A 23,279-nucleotide genomic window follows, 5' to 3' on the forward strand; every position below is an offset into this window, starting at 1 on the left:
CACCCTGTGATATGGATTTGATTTGACCCAGAGATTACATAAACCCATGCACCAGCAACGAACAGATGCATGAGCCAAGAGCTTATGTTAGAGCCACTTGAACAATTTCTAGAACCAGAGAGATTTCAATCAGAAATTCCTTGGCTCCTTAGCTCTATATTTAATGACAAACTGCAAGGTTGAGGCCTAAATGTAAAAATTACCTTGCGTCGATATTAAACAGCTTTTAAAACCGCAGGACACACAAGCACACAGTCCCTGGTACTCCAAGTAAACCTGGATATGATTGCACTATAAGACCTACGGGGAGTACCAGCATTTGCAAGCAACTGGCGCTACTATGCAGTTCTTTATGTAGTATGTAGCACAGTAAAAGGAAGAAACAAGGACGATGAAACCAAGTCTGCAATTATGAAAAGAACAAAACTAATTTGGATTGCAGACTGAACAAATAAGAACATAAGGAGAGGCCAGTTGCATCAGGCCAAAGGCTCATCTAGTCCCCCTCTGGTTGTTATGCTGACCTGCCAGATGACTGTGGGAAACCAACAAGCAGGACCTGAATGAAAACAGTGTGGCAATGGAGCTTAATACAAATGCAACTGTCAGAGCCCTTTTGGTTTTGGGTGCTAAATACTAGTAAGTGCTACTGCTACAAATGCTTTTCATTCTGGACCAAAATATCCATTTCTGACATTGCTTTCTTTAAAAAGGTTTTCCTTGGCTCAAGTGTTTGCTGCAGCATGAAGTTAGATTGCAGTTATTACTCCCCATGGTGCTGCTGCATCAGAAACTACAGGAGCACACAGCTGAAATATATAGGACGTCGAAGGTGGGTGTCTGATATCATCTGCCTGTTCAGCCCTTCAATCCAAGTAGCAATGACTGCCAAAATGAGAAATGATGGCAAAGATTTTCTCTGTGTTGAAATAAGTGTGCATATATATATATATATATATATCAACAAACAGAAAGTCTTTGATATCATTTTTCATTTCAGCAGTCATTGCTATTTGCTACACATATAAACAATCCTTATGTTCTTGCACCGCAATTTATGATTTAGCTCAAAAAAGTAAGAGTGCTTGCTTTAGTGGAAATTACAATGCTTGCAATTTGTGCCCTCTAGTTCTCTTCCCGTTATTTTACAGACACTGTACTTGGAACAGGCTATTCATATCAGAATAGAAGCTGTCAACATGAATATTTATACATTAGAAACAGAGATTGGGGGAGAGAGAAAAGGTTCTTTTCAGATACATAGCTAGATGGACTCGGAAAGGCCACAGTATCTTCTTCTATTCCCAGACATTGCTATTATAAATTATGCTTTTAAAAAGCCACTACAGTGGACGCTCGGGTTGCGAACGTGATCCGTGAGGGAGGCACGTTCACAACCCGCAGCGCTGCGTCTGCGCACGTCGCGATTCGGCACTTCTGCGCATGCGTAAAGTGCGAGCGCCGAAACCTGGAAGTAACCCGTTCCGGTACTTCCAGGTTCGGCGTGGTGCGCAACCCGAAAACACACAACCTGAAGCGTCTGTAACCCGAGGTATGACTGTATTTATATTTAGCAACATGTTACACATTATTTATTTCTTTGGAGGGGGTTGACATTAGCTTATACTGAACAATCTGTGCTGCATTATCTGATCAGCTTAAACATCCAAAGACAGGATTCCTCAGCTGCATTTTATAAAAGGTAGGCTCTCATTTTCATCTTGAAATTTTTGAAATGCATACTGGATAAATCAGTGCAATTTCCTCCTGTAACCTTACAAGCTTGACTGTGTGTACTCAGCAATGGATAAAATCCAAATTTGCCAGAATATGTTCCAAAAACATCTGGCTTTTGAGACCCACATAGTAAGTACACTTACTATGTAAGACCCACAAGTAAGTACAAGATAAAATATTTGCATGCTTTGCATTATTCATTTTGCTTATCAGACTATGCTGGACCCTATAGCCCCAACCACCACCCCCGCCCAAGTATTGAACCCCAATCAGGTTTAGTAAGGCCCACCCTGGCACCTGCAATTTCGGCTGGCACTACCCACAGAGTGTTGTTACAAAGCCTATCTTTGCAGCTCAAAGGGACAACAAATTGCCCGCTAAAACATGAAAAAGAACACCATTGGCTTTAGCCCTCTGTGTGTCCTTCTCTGTTCAAAAAGGAGCACGGCATGAATAAAACATGGTGGAATGTGACAATTGGAAATGGATGAGGCTTCTGCCTCTCATTTTCTGTCTTTCTCCTCCTGTACCCAATGAAGTCATCTTGCATCTCTCACTAGGACTGTGCCATTGCATAATTTACTTCGGCCTTGTGGCGTTATTTTTTTTGAAAAAAGGTGAAGCTGTTCTTGGGCACACCATTTTTAACTTGGAATAAATAAGTGAAAATGGAGCAGGTGAGGATTTCCAACTCCAGCACCCATCAGACTGCATTTGGCAATATAATACTTGTAGCTTTCCTATCATGTATGTATCTTGGGGAGTGCCTTTAGAGATTTTGTTAAACTTATATTTGCATTAGGTGTTGCAAAATATATGAACAACAAACTGTAGAATTGGGATTCCAACTCAAACCAAATCAGGCAGTTGCTTTGGATGGAATAAGGATGCGATGAATTGGCTTTGAACCCAATCTTGTGCTTGGTGTACACCCCTAATATAAACACCAAACTATACCTAAGGCTATAGTACAATAATTTATCCCAAGACCTTATTTGTTGCCTTTTTATGAAGTTGCACCATAAAGCATAAAGATATGCTGATGACAAGCACATAAACTGCCCTAATAACTTGGAGGGCCACAGTATAGACCTTACTAATAAACAAATATACAGGTGACTCCCCATTTACGTGGGGGTTATGTTCCAACCCCCCCACACACATATGCAAAATCACCCAAAATGGGGCGTTGCCTGTATCAGCTCAGCTGATGCATGGGTAAGAGCCTCCCTATTCATCAGCTGTGGGAGAAACAAACAGTTCCTCTGCTCATGCGCACATTACTCCACTTCTGATCCACATCATCTGCGTCAGAGATGCATTGTTCCTCTGGCTCGCACATGCAAGCAGAGGGTCAGCTTTGCTCTCTCACAGCTGACAGGTGGGGAAGCAGCTATTAAATCAGCTGTTAGGCAGGAAGGACTCATGCTCACGAGGAGATCCTCCCCAGAGCCTTAAGAGGACATCCTATTAAGGCTCTGGGAAGGGTCTCCTGACAAGCCAGGACACCTCTCCAGGGTGTCCCCCATTTCCAGAATCCACTTCTGAGATCCTGGCACCACGTGTATTCGTGGTCACATGCAAACAGAGCACATGCAGATGGGGAGTTGTCTGTACTCCAAAAGAAATTACTGAGTTTAAATTCAGCATGCCAGCCAAAACTGTTCACCATTACACAGGAATGTACATTTCAGAATTTTGTGATCATGTCTGGGTAAAATTCAGCCAAATTTAAGCACTTTTAAATTCCCAGTGATTTCAGTTTTTTGATGTTTAACTTGTTAATTAATACATATACCTAATTTGTGTGCACCATATAAGATGCCCATAAACATGTAATACCTTGGAGAAGCCTGCAGACAGCTTAACTCCAGATCAACTGGAAATATTATTAGCAATGCTCATATACACAACCTCAAAACTGACCTCCTCGCTTTCAATTTTGGCATGACAGAGAAGTCACAAAAACACAATAAATACTGCATATTATCATAACAGGAAGTTTAATTTGTTCAGCTCATCAAAACATCAAGGTTTTAGTGTACATTGTTAAAAAAACAACTACAATTCTACTGCAGACTGAGATACTCAGAATGGAGAATCTTCAAGGATATTCTGTTTCCTGATCTTCGAAGGTCAATCTTGCTACATTCAAGGAAGTAGCTCTGCCTTTATTTATCAATATTAAGTAAGGCTGGGTTTTCAGAATGGGGATTCATATTACTGTGTTTTATTGGCAAACTTGTATGCAATTTAGAAATTTCAGGTAGATGTTGAAGAGAAGCAAAGTTTAATAGTATGGAAATCGCTCCAAGAAAATATAAGCAGGACATTTAAGTAATTCAAGGGCAGGTTCTGAAGCCAAGTGTAAACAAGGCTATGGTGCATGGCTAGAAAAACACATTATTTTTCAGATGAACCAATTTAGAGGATGTCTTGTGAAAGCGGAATGCTGAAGCGCCTTATTATTGATTTGGCAGTATGTACATTTAGAATGAATGCATTTTTATAGAGAAGTATATAAAACAAATAATCAGTGTCCTTTTAAGAACGTAACTAAAATTTGAAATGAGAGGCTCATTTGCTTGATCTATGTGTTCTGCACTCTAATGTTCTTCATGTCTCTTAGCAGCACTGGTCTGTAGGTTAGAGCCAAGTTTTCCATGTATTTGAAATAATCACTCACTTGAAATCCATGAAGTGCTTCTTCCTGCACATTGCACAAAAGCAAAGTATTAGCCAGGGGAAAAATGATGGATATTAACATTTGAGGCTTTCCCAAGAGACAACTTGTTTTATTTTTTCATCCCATTTAGAAATTTGTTCTGTTTCCATTGTAATACACAGATACTGCATTATGACAAAAGTGAAAAATAGACACATCCGTTTCTATACAATGGTGTCTAATGACATATTTACTAACGGAATTAATACAGCAAAATGAGGATTTCAAACTTTACATATTTCTTAGCTGTATCAGTATACATAATTTGAAGTATAAAATAAGCTACAATTTATCAGTAGCCCTAGTTAAAATAAATTACTGTTTAATATAAATGAGCAGTGTGTTATTTCATGCTGCTCCAAACTTCCCAATTTGCTTCAACCTGGTCCTACCGCCGCCACACAGCAAGAAAAGCAGCTATGACACTGGTCTCATCGTTCATTTGTCTCCAGATAAAGAACAAATGGAAACCTATGTTTGTTCTTAGTTTACTACTTATAGTTTGGAAATAAACAAGCCACAAGCCTGATGCAGACAAGGCAACCTGAGGTTTGTTTCCTCAGCACAGGAGTAGCATGCTGCTCTATCACACTGAACCATCATTTATTTTAACCATGGTTTACTGTGACATGCATACTTGGCCAACTAAGGGTTGAACATTGCCTTGTCCCATACCCTCTGTTTGCAGTTGCATGCCATGTCCTATTTTGTTTCTGACAAATTAAACCAACCATCTTGTTAGGTTAGCACTCGTTGCATTATGAACAGCACATTTTGAATGCCTTTTAAAATAAGATAATTGGGAATTAACCCAAGGACAGACAAGTTTAATTATTATTATTTTAAATTTCTATACAGGGCAGTTTATGATAGAAAAACACAAACATGAAAAACATAGTAACAAATAAAAACAATAACATCCCACAACAGAGTTTAAAAGGGCATAGATGGTTTAAGGCCTGGGTGAAGAGGAATGCCTTTGCACTGATTTGCTATTGAGGGATAAGGAACTGCAGACTTTTGTTCTCCCAGCTCCTACCACAATGCTGGCAAGAGCTGGAGAAGGATATTTTCCAAAGCTATCCGCTGTTAAAGTAATCTTAGGGACATGGTAAAACTTTGCAAGGTGCAGAGTATCGGTGAAGTCGGTAGTTCTAAACAGAAGTGGTTGTGAATTCCTCTACAAAACAACAGCAAGTGTTGCAGATATTAATATTTGCATCTCATTTGCAGTAACTGTAGCATTAATGGCTAGTAAACACTGGGGAGAATAATTAAGTTTTTAGTATACACTGAAATCAATGCTTTGTCAGTGCTTCCCTTAATCTAGAGGCAAGTTTAGTTGTTACTTTGAGCGCTGTGTAAACCATATGGAAATACAAGATGAGGATTTTGCTGCCTTTCCACATTAAGGTTTTGATGGGGGGAAAGTAATTCAGATACTGTTTTGTTTGTCAATAATTGTGTGCATACCTGTATGATGGTTACTAGATGCTTCAAATCATCTATCTAAAATTGCATATTATATATTATGTCACTGTGCAAAAAAAAGTGAAACACTTGGTTGGAGTATTATGGGCCACCAGAAACCTCACATACTGTAATGGAGGATAGTGGTTTTGTTAGAGAATCTTCCACTTTTATCCATATATATTATTATAAAGTAATTACATGACAAAGAGCAGCTGGCTCTTCTTGAAAGTCAGCACCAGAAAAATCGGGATAAGAAAATGCCCACATAGACTTTTGAGGTGTGGGTGGGTAGGAGAGAAGGAGGAAAAGAAGAGGTGACCTGACGGGCCCACAATCCTAGCTACAACTAAATACTGACTTTTAGTATCAATGGGATGAGTAATTAGAAATTATTTTCTTTATGAAGCAGTTAATAAGGCTTTTATTGGAGAGATTTGCAGTTAATTGTCTCAGCCTACTAACAAGGGAAATCCATGTGCAGAAAAAACCTACCACGTAATAACCAACATGGATGCAGATGTTCGCCTGTATTACAATGCACACCTGAGTTCCATTAAACTGGCTTGTGCATTTGATGTAAATAGGTTTGTACATTCCTATATGTAGCCACAAACTGTTGCACACAGCTTCAAGTAGACTGGGTCCTCTTAATTAGAGTTTCCATTTTAATGATGCACTGCTTTGTGTACTTAGTACTGTGTTTCCTTCAAACAATGTATTGTATTCTAAGGGTGTAATTTACAACCAATTAAGTCCAGAGTATTCTAGTTAAAATTAAACTGGAATCAGATATGGTGGATTTACTTTCCAAAATCTGCCAAGTCAAGCCTAGTTATTAAAGTCTAGTTAGGACAATTTGACAGAGAGTGTAAATTAAAATCGTGTTCTTTCCTCAAAAAACATTTATTTTTCTCTTTTATAAAAATACAGCAAACCCCATGATTCCTTATAAAATGTGTTCAGCACACTTTTAATGAGAGTTTCATAATTTTTGACCTATTATTTGGCCTCTGTATCTTAAGAACTATTTAATCATGATGGCCTGTCATCAGATGTTAAGATGAATTTTATTAGGAGGAAGAATAGCTCTGGTGTGTTGTCTCCTGCTATATAATGAGGACTACAGATCTGTCATGCTATTTTAAAATGAATGTCAAAGATTTTAAATTAAAAGTACATTTTGGGAATCACATTATACAAAATGGCTGTTATAGACAGGCAGCAGCTAATGGCATGTTTAAACAATTAACTTGATATTTCTTATTTTAAAAGTATTATCCAGTCTAGAACGATATATTCAGCTTTGATTCTAAAGTTATGTATATCAAACAGGGTTTATTAAATTTAATATATATAATGCCTGAAGCAACTCTTTTCATACAAAGAATTCTACTTTGGAGTTTTCGTTTGTGCATTCTTAGAAAAGGTAAAGACAGATATGAAACTTAAATAGAAAAGCAGCTTTCATAAAATAATAACTCATTTAACTTCATCTTTAAAATTTATATCCCTACCTCTTTGCCCAAAGACTTAGGGGCAGGGGACAACAATAAATACATAATTAATGTTAAAACAAAACAATAATAGTAGAATAAAAACAGTCTGCCTAGGTGTCAGTCTACATTTAAAGAAGGTCTTTAGCTGAGTCCTAAACCTGAACGACGTCAGCACCTGCCCAATGTCTGGCAGAAGTGCTTTCCGCAACTGGGGTGCTACTACTGAGAAGGCCCTCAGATGGGTTATAAAGTCCCAAACTATTCTCAATGATGGAACCATCAGAAAGCTCTCCCTAACAGATTTCAACTCACAGGCAGGTTGAAATGGGGAGAGGCAATAGGGATAAGGAAAAATATATATTCTGACCACCTAAATTAGTTACCAGAACATGCAAAGCACTGACATAGTTACCTTCTCAATGACCATTCATTCAGCTTTGAATTAACTCAGGTTTGCCAAAAGCTCATTTCTAGTTCTGAAATTCTTCACTGAGTTTTCTGAGTTAATACAGCCGCTACACTTATGAGGAGACAGGACTATCATGGATACTTTAGCTGAGATTTGTGCATTGCAGGGGGTTAGATTAAATGGCCCCTGTGGTCCCTTCCAACTCTACAATTCTGGTTCTAATAAAAGGCAGCTACTGTTTCTGCAGATTAATGTAAAGCTTAGAAATAAACAAATCTATAGCTTAAAAATGTTAAGAAGAGCCCTGCTGGATCAGATAAAAAAATCAATCTAGTCCAGCATTCTGTTCCAACAGGGTTCAGCCAAATCTCCCTGGAAATATCACAAGCAAAGTATTTTGCTCAAAGTCCATCAAGGATATGGCATTCTGTAAAAGAGAATGACATATCAAGATCAGGCTCATCACCAATTCCCAGTGAACAAACAAGGAAGAATCTATTTCATATACATTTGGCATATGCATTTGTTTTCTTTAAAGGATTACAGAAAGGATATTTTCCTTTGTCACTAAGTAAAGTTATGAAGAAAACAGGCTGAAAACAAACACATATTCAAAGAAGAATTTGTTAAGTTTTTCTAAAAACCTGATATCAAATCTTCAACACTGTTCTATTATTCTAAGTCATGAAGATAAAGAAGAAATTACTTTAAGAAAAACTTGGAGATCCTGAGTCTGCGTATGCTGAAGAATTTCTTGCTGTAGATGCTTGAATACAGATATACACATATAAATCTGATAATCTGGGCCAAGAAAAATACAAATGGCAATGTAATGGCAGATCTCGCTCCAGTCCAAGTAATTCCAGAAACACTGAGTCAACCATTGTTGACAGATCTAGGAAAAAAACAATAATCCAATTCATCACTTCCAACAGCAACTGTTCCACATAATGCATCCAGCTCTATATACTCCATTCTGAGGTCCCTTGCAATTGTCAGCTACCATAATTTACAACAGAAATCCACCCCCCACTCCTAGTCATGGGGGGCGGGGGCAGCACACCCTGTTTCGCCACTGGAAGTGAAATGTTTTTCCCTGAAGGTTCCCAGAGCTCACTGAAAACCTGAATCACTGCCACTAGTACGGGCTTGTCTGGGAAGGCAGCACTTCCGTTTGTAAAAGCAACTAAAGCTCTAGACCACGTCCCCTATGCTAGGGGGAGGCATCTTTTCTCAAAGAATTTGAACTAAAAAGGAATGAGGGAGGTGTGTCATATCATCATCTCCCAATTGGTCGTTTGCACTGCATCTTCTTTCTGGCAATCATGGGCATAAACAAGTTTCCACCTTAGTGTAGCATCATTAAAAACCCGGAAGAAGATTTGCTACATGAAAGAGTTTTCTAGTGAAGAATGTCACAAACAATAGTACTTTGGTTTTGTTTAATGTGTTTGTATTTAGCAGAAGAGGAGCTCTCCAACTTTTTAATAAATCTGACATTCTGTCATTAAACTGATTATGAAAAACAAAATTAGAATAACTGTTCTTTTTGTTGATCTCTACCACGACAATTTCATTTAGCTGTGAACTTATGAATCTTGTGTTAATCAGCCTGTAAATATTTACAAAAGTAAATCAGGCAAAAGTACTAATTTGATTGCAAAAGATAAGGTTTAAAACAGATTTTAGCTTGCTTCATTTGTAATCCAACAGTGACAATGGACTGGAACCAGACTTTTTCTTTTTGTGGACAGCTTCTAATCTAACAGAGAAAACCATTTTTTGTTGAGTCCCCCCTACACTCTATGACTCCAGAAAAACTTACCTAGAGGATTAAGGATCCCTTGGAAGGTAGCACTGGGGATTTTGAGAAATGGAAAAATCACTCCTCCTCTTTCATGGGAGCGTCCTGAGCAGAATTCTGCTGAGGGGATCCAGCAGGAACAAACTCTGAATCTATCCCAATTAGTGTTTAGAGAGCAAAATTACTTTTGCTCTTTTCACTTCAAATTATGGTGTAAGAGCTGGCATCTAATACACTGCCCAATTCTATGTATTTTCATTCAGAGGCAAGTCTCATTGTTATTCCTAAGCATTCAAATACTTTCAGCGTTATTGTGGAAACTGTACAATAAATAGTACATATCAGCAAAACAAACTGTTTTTTATTGCAGTAGCAATAATTCATTTTTTTGGTCTCACCTGTATAACTTGATTTCAAGTATGGTTATGAAGAACTACCAGACAAAAGCAATTCAATTTCAAAAAGCTCTCTCTTTCTACAATTCCCAGCTGACTATTCATTAGCAGTAAATATAATTTATAGTTAACTCTGCCCACTGCTGTGCATTTAAGGGTCTGACAAAGCTATTCTTTTTACCACTATGCTTTTTAAGAGAAAAAGAAAAATCTTACTTCCTGTGAATTTCTTTTCAGAGTTGCTTCAACATGAAATGATTTAGTGGAAGTCCTACCCAGCTGGAATCTTGTCTTAATTTCCCTGAAAGCCTCATTTAACTTAATGAGACTTACTTCTGAGTAAACACCTAAGGGGCTCCACTATAGAAGAGGAAAGTGCTTTGGCTCCACTTTTGCAGTCTCCCTTTCACTGACAGTCAAGGCAACCATTTTTTAAATAAACAAATTGGAATATTTTTTATTACCTGTGACGACGTAAAACCAGACATATGGAACGCAGAAAAGACTAGTGGTAACTCAGCCTTCAGCAACATCTCAACATAGTGTGCACTGCAAAAATAGATTGGATGGATCCCAGACGCTGCTGTGTCAACGGGCAGGTGAATCTGGTCAATGAAGCAATAATACCCAAAAGGATCCTTATTATACAGCTTTTCAAAGGTCTCCCTTCAAAAAAGGTGTCACCTTCCCTCTGCCCATTCATTATCCACATGCAGAATAGAACAGTGATCGCTTTTCCTAATTTATGTCTAGCTGTAGAAAGTTTATTTGCTCCCAACACAACTAGAAAAAAAAAATAGGGCAAAGTAGCCAGTAACATTTACCATTGCTTTGGGAGCAATGGGAAGAAAGGACTACCTGCTTCCCCCTTCCCTCCACAGCCCCCTGATAATCTGGTCCTGAAGGCTGCCCCCCCCCCCCGGGAATATGGGACATAAGTGATGGGAGCTGCAGATGGATGGTGGAACTGGCAAAAACTGCATGTCCCTCTTAAATGAATGGAGAAGCGCCTTAGGATCCAAGTCACAGTCCTTGCCAGGGCCAGACATTTGGCTGTCTTCAAGCAGGTGCATTGCACATTCCAAAATGTGTGTTTCAGGATCCCTTGGAGTGTTGTCGAAGGTGTTGTAGCACACCTCTAATGCTGGACTGCTTCACGGAAACCAAGAGCTGCACACTAGAAAGAGCTGTGGCTCTTCAAGGAATCCTGGCATGCACAGAATTCCTTGGTGCCTAATAGAAGCATTTCGGTCCCAAGTGGACTGCTTGGGGTCTTTCTGCTGACCTACCTTTTGCAGGGAGGTTTACTATCTCTAAAAAGTAGTGTACAGAAAAGCCTGTTCTTGCCAGAAACTCCATGAATTGACTGACAGCCTGCTTGCCTTAAACTGAGTTTATGACATTTAACTGCTAACTTGAGTGCTTTGTTACCAGTATTAACAATATGATTTGGCTTGTGGCTTCCCTACTAGATGTGAACCATTGCTTTGACCTCTAATGGCCTTAGAAACAAACGGGCATCAACTGTGCAAGCGTCGAGAAAGTTCCAGAATATGATTTGGAATTGTCACATGTCCATAATGTTCATGAGTAGCACTTCTTGATCATGCCCTACACTATTTCTTAAACTCTTTTTCAAATCTTAGCCATATGGCTTTATTATTTTGGGGTGCTGACATCTCTCAAGTGGGGAGCCACACTTGCCCTGTTTGCTCAGTTTTCTAGTATGTGGAAGTTTATGTTAGTAGGAGAGTAAAAAATTAAACATACAAGTTTTCATTTAATTCTGTGATTATTTATGTTAAAGGAAACTTGTATAAATATCTGAGATGCTAAAATAGTGAGGCTCTGACTAGTAGTGACAATGCAAGCTGGCTTACTTTTTCCCCCCTTATCCAAAATTGCTACTTTGTATCATTTAATGATTTTATAATAAAACAAAAGCTAATAATCTAAAGCATGAGCTTGCACATAGCAATAGTAATAAAAAGGCCATTCAATAGTTCTATCTGCCTACATACAGAATTTAACACTACTAATAAAGTGAATTTTATGGCTCACTTTAAAATTCAATAACACCACCACTGCTGTCTACCTGTTTTCCCCCGGTTCCAGACAACCATTTGAGCAGATGTCAAATCCATATCTTTCTGAGAGAAATTTTGCAGGGCAAACATTTGGTTAAAAAAACCTTTAAGTAACTGCATTGTGTTCTGTTTATAAACAACTTTGGAAATATTAAATTTCATTTAAAATGTTCAGAGCAATCTTGTCAAGATGAAACCTTTTTTGAAGTCTTACAGAACTGTGCAGCCGTGGTAGCCAAAGGAATGCTGACACAAGAAGACGGGAGAACTGGTGGAGAAAATTTACTGTTTTTTCCCTGTCTCCCATCATTATTAGAAATACAGAAGATGCAAACCAATCAAAGCCGACGTATCCTCCCTGCAAACCACCTGTAGGAAAACGTTCAGGAAATCCAAGGGTTTGTTGTTAAATGCAGAAAAACCCTGCCATCGAAAACACATCTATTAGTAGACCATTATTAGAAAAGGATCAGGCCTAGATACCAAATCCAGAGACTTAAGGGTATCCACATGCATCATGTACAAAGTACACCCCTTTCATTGCAATTGTGAATGCAAATCTATAACTGTGGGATGTCTGTGGATCTGCTTTCTACACTGGAGTAAGTGGGGAAACCACTGTAGATTTTAAAAAAAAACTGTGGGCAGAAATAGAAACATAGATGGGAGAGCATCTGCTCTGGAAAACATGCCTGTTGAGAAAGGAAAATGTTATGAAGTTCCTGCCTATATGGCACAAATCTTTGTGCCATCTTAAATAATTCAAGAAGGCATCTTAAAAATTATTTTGACAGTTATACCGACAAAAGACTTGGTGATGTTTATATTATGAGAAAGGATACGCAACGACGTCCTTAGAACTGCCTGTTGTCGTTTCAAAAAATTTCCACAGTGCATTATTACATGGCATAGATCATCTTCGGCATTCTCTCTCAGCAGGTTCAAATGTTTACCATAGCTAAACCAAAAAAAAAAAAAAAAAAAGAGTTTAACTTAACTAGAAGCTATACACATTTTCATTTACTTATTTCATTATAGAAAAGAGCACACCAGACATTAATGAGAGTGATTTGTAGCCCATTGGCAGAAGCCTTAACCCACATCATATTTATAGGCAATCTATACTGGGAAAACATGTCTGCAGCTGTTTCTTTCTTTTAAACCTTGCTACTTTATTTAAGATGCATAACATTGCACATGAACTAATAATATGAATACAGAGAGCTGCTTTATGCTCATGGACGGGTTTGGTACAAACCCAACAATATTTGTGACTCCTTCTTCAAACAGCTGAACTCCATCACCACCACCTATGGCACATCAGAAGCTGCATTTGAAAGTCCCTGATTCCCAGATTAAACAGTTTTCCATGTGGCTCAGATGGCTGGTCTTCAAAAGAAAGCCCCTTTGGTTCGTGGTACTAGTTTAACGGTTCTTTGAATCCTGGTCTGACCTCTTTCTCCAAATAAAGCACACTCTGCCACTTAAATGAGACCGCTGGTTAATTTCTGCGTGAAATGTATGATTTAATGGATTAAGGCATTGATTTGACAAAATTATGCTCTTTCTGTTATAGATGCTGCAACTGCATGCAAAGAATGATGCAGTTACTCAGATATTGCTCTTCCACTAATGTAAACAAATAATCCCAAACCTTCCTTATGCCCAGCTCCAACCAAAGTTGTTGGTGGTTTTGCTGGGGACACAGGAGCTGGGTGTGAAGCCTCAAGATAGGTGCAGGAAGGTACAAAAAAGTATATTAAATACACATCAGATTACATGTTTCCAACCACAACTGGTGCCGTTACAGCAAGACCAAGATACATAAGAGGAACGTAATGTGCAACATAAAAATAAGCAAAACAGAATTTTGGAACCTGTACCTGGTACTTTCCATGACTATCTATCTGCATCTGCTTGCAAATCCTATTTGCCTTTTTAAAATTGTGTGAGTGTGTTCTCATCAAGGCAAGGTAGCAAATAGAACAGAAATAATGGCACAACAGTATTGTATAAGCATTTGCACATTTAAAATGTTAAAACAAATGGGCTGCCCTACAACTATAATATGTGCCAGCCTAGTGAAAGCATAGGTGTGGTGTGTATTTATATTTTTATATAAAAAATATAGAGCAAGAATGGCTTACCTTTCTGGGCCTGAGGGCTGCAGTTAACCTTGAACAACCCCCTGAAAGCTGCATACCAGCAGTGCATGTGATCAAAAGTGTGTGTAGCCATCTCACTCCCTTGCGCGCGTGCACACACACACACACATCCATTGATACTAGACATTTTTAGTATAAAAACTTATTAAATTCTTCCACAAAGCATTCTGCTTTGCTTCAGGCTTCCATTTGCACCCCACTGTTCACAGCTTAAGTCAGCTTTAAAATGCACATTATGTTGATTTAGATTATTATTCATTCTAGGAAGATCAAATAAAGCACATACAATGGAAATATGTTGATAGTTTAAATAAATGAATGAAACATTAGTGGTTCAAGAGCAAGGAAGTAGATTACTAGGTCTCAGTTGAATTAATATGGAATTATTAAAGCATCTGTTAATAGTATTTTGGTAAAAATATAGTGTACAGAGCTTGGTTACTCATACTAGAACAGCTTACTACAAAAATAATAGTATGTATTATAAAGATGTTTTTAAAATATCTGATACTCCTGTTACTGCACTTCCTATGAGGCATGGCTTGAGGGAAGCAATGGCTTCCTGTTACCTTACCATGTAGAATTCACACTGTTGTTCATGACTTTAAAAGCCCTAAAGGGCAGAGGCCTGGCTGATTTAATGAATCAAGGTGACCACAGATTCAAAGAACTGTAGCGTTGGAAGGGAACATGAGGGTCATCTAGTCCAATTCCCTGCAATGCAGGAATATTTTGCCCAATGTGGAGCTCAAACCCACGATCCTGAGATTAATAGTCTCATGCTCTACCGAATGAGCTACTCTCACTCCTAAAGCCTGGTGTGAACTTATTTATGTCCTGCCCTTCGTCACAACTTATCTCAGGGTGAATTACAAAAAAGTTACAATATGATAAAGCACTAAAATACTGTTAAAATCATCAAAGTAAACCCATATGATTGCCTATACCTACTCTCTGTAACTGTGTGACTACACAGAGATATTTAGAAAGCATGATGGAAGAGAAAGCAATTCAGCTGGCGCTGAAAATGAACAGCATCAGCTCAGTCTTGGAGAGAGGGACATTCCTTAACTGATGGAACCAGCGCTGAGAAGCCTCTAATTACATTTTTGGTGGTACTGTCAGAAGGACCAACCTAGCTCATTTCAAAGGCTTGGCAGGACAATATAGAGCAGGGTAGGGCCACCCACCTGTCAATCACCTAATGTCATAAAGATGTCACAAGGGTCTTGCAAAGTTCCTAAGCTTATATTGTAAAATAACCAAGAATGTTCTTCTATTTCACTATTGCTCCTACTGTGACCAACAGGGATCTTTAGATAGACCTTCTCAGTAGAAGTCATACAATTATAAAATTCTCACTCCTGAGATATCTGCTAGTCAGAACCTAATCATCTAGAAGCACTCTCTAGTTTGGGGTGGCCTTTGGTGCACCGGGTTAATTCAAATTGTTAACTGGTTTCAAGACAAAACAAAACATGATTTTTGTATTCAGTTAGGGCGTTTATCATACAGTGGTGCCTCGCAAGACGAAATTAATTCGTTCCGTGAGGCTCTTCGTATACCGGTTTTTTCGTCTTGCGAAGCAAGCCCATTGACAGCTTAGCGGATTAGCGGCTTTTAGCGATCTGCTGTTAAGCGGCTTATCAGCGGATCAGCTGATAAGCGGCTTAGCGGCTTAGGAAAAGGGGGGGGGGGAAGGGGAAAAAACCCGAAGGAACTCGCGAGACTTTTTTGTCTTGCGAAGCAAGCTCATAGGGAAATTCATTTTGCGAAGTGCCTCCAAAACGGAAAACCCTTTCGTCTAGTGGGTTTTCCGTCTTGCGAGGCGTTCGTCTTGCGGGGCACCACTGTAGTAGTAATCAAGCACTTTTCTTTTTGTGTAATCTGGTTATATATATTTTTAACCTGCACTAGGCCTCCAGGGTAGAGCAAATAACCAACCTCAAATAAATTACATTCAATGTGTCTGAACACCATTATTAATCCCTTCAGTGGAACAAAAAAGAATAAAAGCAAATTCCTAGTTTTGAAGGACAAGCTAAATGACCTTTATCAAATCTATTCTGAAAACAACAATTATGGTAATTATGTTGAAATATACAATTCAAACTTACTTAAAGGAATGAAAAACATACAAACCATACAAGGAATTATATACTGGTAAGAACATCAGTATTCATTATAATCTCAGCTATGAAGTCACTGGGGTGACTTAGGCGAGCCTTTAACTCTTCACCTCAGCCTGCCCTCCTTTTCAATGGCAATAATGGAATATTTATTTCTTTAAAAATTACTGACAACTTTTCAAAAATGACAAGGTTGTTTACAAATAAATATAGTACAATAAAACATAAAGCAAACTATCTAGAGTTCAGTAAAGCTGGTACTAAGGATTAGAGTCCAGGAACGCCCATATCAAATGAAACGTTTTTACCAGCAGCAGAACATCTGCGCTGTAGGTTCCTGTCATATCTGTAAGGGGAGGTCATTCCAGTGTGGGACACTGGTCTATTTTATACAGGTCGTCTTGTGAGGATTACCAAGAAAATACATGATAACCGCATTGCACAATATTCACTCTCTGTCCAGTTTACAGCAGGTGCATGGCTCCTGAGCAGGATCCCCAGAGGGGAACTGGATGCAGCCCAAAGAGAAAACACAAGGCCATCATTTATACAGCACAACTGATCAGTCGGCATAAAAAGGTAAAAAGAAATAAAAAAGGCTAATCAATCCATTCTAAGACGGGTACTACTTAGACCTGAAAGCTTGTTATTGCCACACACGAAAATAACCAATTATGCAAAAATGGAGTATTCCATTTGCAATGGGGCACTAATTTTAGTACATCTTTGATAATGAGTATTGTTTTGTTTTGATAACATTAAAGTATCCCTATATAGACACTTAACTTGGTCTGGTGTTGTTTCAGCACACTATAGCCCCATCTACCGTATTTCTAAGATGCTTCATGGAGAACACCCAAGGGCAGACAAAGCTGGCTAAGAGGTCACTTAAAGTGATGTAGGTGCTGTTCTGCCGGTGCGGAGAGAAGCCCGCCAGCAAACCAGCCCTTACACTGCTGCAGGTCACCCACAGAAAGCTCCACAGACATAGATGTTCTGCTGCCACTGAAACACTGAGGGGTTGCCCAGTGTTTCATGGGCAATGGAGGATCTGATATAGTTCAATCAATCAGGGTTTTTTTTTGTTACAATTTCAGATCAGCCACTAGAATATAGTCCAACACATATAATTTTACAGAGATTATAAATTTGGGGTTACCAGTACTTCCAAAAACTAGGGTATGTTTGTGCACTGCCATACATTCATAATCACACTAGAATTAGTTTTTTGAGTGCTAGTGTGGTTGGTAGAGAGATGTAATCATCTGGTTCCTGGTGATGCATGCTGATGTGCATAATTTTGCCACATTGATGAGTCTGGTGTAGTTAATTCCCTTCTGTTGGCTGCAATGAGGGGTGTGGGGAAAAAAAAGGAGAAAAAAGTCTATGGACCCCCCACAATGGATGCAGTGAGCCAACAGGGATTGGGAAGTAGCAATAGCTCTACCGTAGGATCAGTAAGAGGAGGAAGAGCTTGCTCGACCATTGATTCATGGAACATTACAATATTTTGGTGATGTATCTGGTCTGGAAGGTGCTGGTAGCAGTGAGAGAAACCGTGTGCAGTTCTGTGGTTCCAAGCCATTCACGTTCCAATAATGATTTTCACCATAAAATTGTTCAATTTAAATGTTGTATTATGTCGAATGGATGGTTTCAATAGCATTCAAGTCATAACAAATTAAAAATGAACATTTTATAAATACCTAAGTGAAATGTTTTGACGTAATGTACCTGATTGTCATTTTAATGCCAAGCTGCTGTACAGATGAAAGAGTTTTGATCTCCACATTTGCATCAGCTGCAAAGAAAAGAAAAAGTCACATAAAAATAAGTTCAGGTAGGTAGCAGTGTTGGTCTGATGCAGTCAAAATAAATAAATTAAAATTAAAATTGTCCAGTAGCACCTTAGAGACCAACTAAGTTTGTTCTGGGTATAAGCTTTCATCTGGTGTCTGAAGAAGTGTGCATGCACACGAAAGATTATACCCAGAACAAACTTAGTTGGTCTCTAAGGTGCTACTGGACATTTTTTTTTAAAAAAAATATTCATAAAAATAAGTGTTTAACCATTTTAATCTGAATTTCTAAGAACTGTTTAAAAGATGAAGTTTGGTGGCAATCCATAATACAGTGAATTTAGTGAAAGCAATAAATAATAGTTATTATAGTTACAATAAGACAACACTTTGGACTATCTATGGCCTTACGTTTAACAACTGAACTCTACAAGCTTCCATTTTATGACAGATATAAATAACTGTCAGCTCATGGTTCATCACCCCTTACAACTTCATAAAACTGTCGAAGTGGCACCTTGCCTAAATACTGTCTGTAGTACTTATGCACAATCCTATGGGTGTTGCGATGGAGTTCTAGGAACCATAGGATTTTGCAGATGTATCTCACCTTCTCCATGGGCTCTGAAGAAGCTTCATCCAGGTTGCTATGAAAAGATCCATAACTACTACTTCCCCACAGAGAAGAGGGCAAAAGGGAGCATTTTGAGGGTGGATTTAAGTGGTGTCTTTGGATCTGCTTGAATCCAAAGCCCTTTCACTCTGAAACCGTAGGGAAAGAATGCCGACCCTTTGGCTGGTGTCCTTCTTTTCCCTATTCAAATTCTTGGGAAAAAAACTAAGAGCCAATAGGAGGAGAGAAAAAATGGGAACAACGCCATCACACCTTCTGTCCTGACAGTGCATTCCCAGAGGGCTTTGGATTTTGTGATTTGTCTTCTATAACTACTAACCACTCCCAACACTGTTGCTTTGTCTAGCACTTATCCAGCAGACAGAACTTGACATCAAGTGCTCTTCTCCAATATTTGACTCAACTCAGCCTTTTGCCAAGTATGGGTAGCATCCAGTAAAAACAATAGCCTAATTCACTATAATCAAAATGAACCAACGGATTATCCTGTTTCACAGTCTCTTATATATATATATATATATATATCTATTCATGACATAAATTAATGTGTAAAATTGTGGTTGGGTTTTCATTATAGCTCTGTTTTCCTATTCAGAAGATATCTGTATCAATTCTTTTAGTGCAGATTTTAAAATGGCTTTCAGAACTCTTCACAATTGAAGTACACTTAATATTAACCAATGAGTGAAGCATTGGCCTGGTGCGGTAGTTCTTAGATTTTTCCAGGCTAACAATATTTTCACCTGTTGTTTATAAAAAAAAGTGGGCCTACAAGTCTTTCTTTGTACTTTATTCAATACATTAGGAGCACAACACCTCTACAGGGAAGGGGGAGGGGGCACGAAAGCTGCAATTGTAATGATGCACAAAATGTACCTTGTTTATTCCAAGATATATTATTTAATTTCCCCCCAAATCAATGTGAAACCCATTTTATTAAAAATGTCTTGAAATAATGTGGCTTTCAGAACAAAAGCATCAAAGGATCAATTTTCTCAATAAGAAAACCATTTTCCCCTTAACAAAAGGCAGAGTATCTCTGAACTGTCAATCAGACAAAGAGGTGAAACTGCTCTAGTAGTTAAGCAGAATGAATAAAATATGCTATGGCAGCAGCTCCCAAGCTGCCAAATTCAGGGAAAAGGTTTAAGTACACCTCACAGTTCAAAGAGAAATAAAAATTGCACAGAACATGTGTAATTCATTTTTTAAAGAAGAAATCAAACATTCAATTGGATGTATCACAATTCATATTTAATTTCAATATATGGTGACTGTCAGAATTCCAGATACAGTCATGCTGAGAACTTGTGCTGAAGTAGTTTATAACAATATTGACCATTTTTGTTTTTCAAAACGCATCCTTAATTCAGAGTTCACCGGCTTCTAAGCAGAATAAGGCAGCCTCCCCACCACCATACACCATTTTTAAAATCAGATCTATTGTGTGCAGTTCTTAGGTTTTCTATCAAATTTAGATTCTAAAGTAACAATTTAATAGTCTATTAAACAATACCAAAAAATGTTTGTACTAGTTGGATGCCATTAACATTGATAATTACAAGGGTTGGTGTCAATTTTCCGAAAAGGAATGTGACTTCCTCTTCTTAGTGTTAACAGGGTGCTGACATCCAAGAAGCACAATTTGTTTTTGCATACAATATTAATTGCATTAATCCATAACAAATTTAATATCTTTATAGGGGTTCTCCCAACCCCCGGACTTCCCCCCACTCCTCTCCCCAGTTTCCAATAATTATCTCTTCTCTTTTCTGTGACTAAATACTTTTATCTAATCTATTAAGTCTGCCTTTTCAATACCCTTTATCAAATTATATTACAAGTGCTAATCCAAACCTGCTAATGTTTTTAAATGTTTGCAATGCTCCTACATATGTTCTATAACGTTAACCCATTCATTTCTATATTTTTTTTGTCCTCTTGGTGTCTAATCTTCCCATTCAATTTCGCCATTTTGGCATAATCCATCCAGCTCTCTTTTCGCACAGAAGGAAACTGCTTGAGCAACTGCTGCTCTTCCACCTCCATACTGTAGCTACTGAAATAGGAAGAACCTGGACAGGCAATGGGTCTCTCTCCCTGAAGCCACTTGGGCCCAGAGGCTGTATCTAATCACCCTGATGTACTAGCAGAAGCTGACTTAAGGAATCCCACCAGTGCAATGGGACCTTTCCCTTTCTCATCCCCTGTGCCCTCCCCCCCCCCCCATATACTCCAGAGGATTGGGAGAAATCTCAAAACAGTGCATGGTGGAAGGAGAGAGGAGACCTTAACTGCAAGAGTGAGAATACGCAGAACCTAAAGAAGGCCTTATCTTTATGTTTATCCCATCAAGAGGAATCTGGATGGCTCTCATGCTGGCTTACAGAGTATGATAGAAAAAATAAAAAATAAAATCCAACATAAAACTAAAACTCAAAAGAAATATGGTAACAGTGGCTGAAAACTGCAGCTAGAACACAATTCAGTTTAGAAGTTAAATGCCTTTCATAAAGGTCAAGAAAACTAAAAAAAGATAACAATGAATAATCTTCTTTCCTAGAACACAAAATTCCAATCTCTTACAAATCTACACATAATAAAATAATTCTTTGCACTTGCATCCTTAGATACCATCTAGCAGATGAGCAATCCTGTCCTCATGCTAAATTACTACTGGTAAGAATAAAGCAATTTCAAAACATAAAGGTCAATTTTTAAAAGTGCAGTCCATGTTCCAGGATTTTCAGCTTTTATTGCTACCTTGAAAGGAGATGCAAAATAATGTGTATGATCTGTCCTAATTCTAATTACATGAGACGTGTTCAGCTCGAAATATATACAGCTACTTATTTCTAAAATGACATTACATTTGCCAGAATTTTAAAGACTCTCTTCAGCTGGAATTGTTTCTCTATTAACAAAGTACTCCTCAGAGTTTTGAAGGGAAAAAATAAAATAAAATGTGAGCAGCAGAAGTGCAGTCTTAGTTTTATAGAGCTCAGTAACCCCATGTAATCAAATGGCAAGCATGAAAATAAAAAATCCGTGGAAGACAACAAAGTAAGAAATGTTCTTTTAATAGTCAAATCCCAAATGGGACATGCAGCCCAATTTGTAATGTTTGCTATGCTCTCCAATTAAAAGGGAAGCTTTGTCCACTTTCACTTCATTGCCAAACTATGGGCAAGAACTACATGGAAGGGAAGGATGAGAGGAGATATTTTCCAGAAAAAAGGTCAAAGGTTGCTTTTAACACACACACACACACACACACACACACACACACACACGGTTATAATGTTTAGTCTTCTCTCAGGACAATCTAGCCAAGTAGGGTCAATCATTAATGATGGGCAGGAAATGATTTTCATTGTCCCACTTTTAGAGATCCTTTAATAAGAAATAAGATTTCAAACCTATGCCTGAAAGACATGCCCAACATGTCTGACTATTACTCCATACCAAAACTAATATTTAAAAAACCCAATCCAGAGACATTTAGGATGCCTGTGAGACAGATCCTAAAATGAGTTTTGTCTTCACCATGCTAATTTTCTGCAGAAAAATATTAAATCTTGCAGAGGGGCCCGAAAAGCACAGCCCAAAAATAGGTTTGCCACTCCAAATGTTACCTTATGAGTAGACTTAAATCTGGGGTTTCACAAATGTAGCTGGAAAATGGCGAGTCTACTACCTTAGCATCTTAATTTACAGCAGATGATCTGATGTGAACATTGCTGTAAGGACTAGCAAGTACTCCAGTACCACCTCTAGGGCCAGCAGGCTGCCATATGGCGATGGAAAAGAGAAACAAAGAGGAAAGATTTTAAAAATATCTAGTGTCAGTTTTGTTGTGGTGGTTTGAGCTCAGGAGTGATATTTAAAGTTATATATAGCTATATGCATGGATCATATTCATAAGTCATCCATATATTATATGACAGTGGCTGGATTTCCAGAAGTCTTTTTTCATAGAAGCTTTAACTTTAAGCGCATCTTCCACATAAGCCAACAGACAGGCAATATAGAGTTAAGTGTTGCTATTGTTTATTATAATTTTTTAAAGCCCTGCAAATGTATAAATGTCAATATATTAGCTTATTATTCTCCCTCATCTTTAAAACGCTAACCGAAACTAATTTGATTTTTCCAGATTTGCAAATTTTATAATGGATTGAAATCCTGAGGGATTTCACAACAGCTGGATGAATTGTGTTATTCTAATTTCAACTACCCAAGGGTTTAGAAAGCTGCTGTAGTTTAAGATAATCAATTTCTCATTTCCAGAAACATGATAACACTGAATATCAATGCATTGTCCTGAAACTACTTTCATATAACACATTGATTCTATTCATTAAAAAGCCAGGCTAAACTATTGTTATACTCCCTGTTGATCAAAGCCTAGCCAAGGTGTGTGTGT

The 23,279-nt window shown here is 38.2% G+C and overlaps 1 protein-coding gene across 5 annotated transcripts in view; it reads right to left on the minus strand.

The window, feature by feature from the left end:
* Positions 1-3,723: 3,723 nt before the first annotated feature.
* Positions 3,724-23,279, minus strand: part of TBC1D32 (TBC1 domain family member 32) — a 65,996-nt gene continuing 46,440 nt past the window's right edge. For 3 of the 5 annotated variants that reach the window (XM_083731055.1, XM_083731054.1, XM_083731056.1), the window contains 6 exons: positions 18,155-18,221; positions 12,969-13,084; positions 12,341-12,495; positions 10,504-10,644; positions 8,547-8,735; positions 3,724-4,447 (listed from right to left, as the gene is read on the minus strand). In XM_083731055.1, the coding sequence (XP_083587181.1) occupies positions 4,328-4,447; positions 8,547-8,735; positions 10,504-10,644; positions 12,341-12,495; positions 12,969-13,084; positions 18,155-18,221 (788 nt within the window). In that variant the 3' untranslated portion in view covers positions 3,724-4,327. Of the gene's footprint in view, positions 4,448-8,546; positions 8,736-10,503; positions 10,645-12,323; positions 12,496-12,968; positions 13,085-18,154; positions 18,222-23,279 lie in introns of all 5 variants that reach the window. The other 2 variants (XR_014562238.1, XR_014562239.1) reach the window with 1 other exon arrangement.

This window comes from Podarcis gaigeae (genome assembly GCF_964106915.1).
Source record: "Podarcis gaigeae genome assembly, chromosome: 3".
NCBI classification, from domain to species: Eukaryota; Metazoa; Chordata; class Lepidosauria; order Squamata; family Lacertidae; genus Podarcis; species Podarcis gaigeae.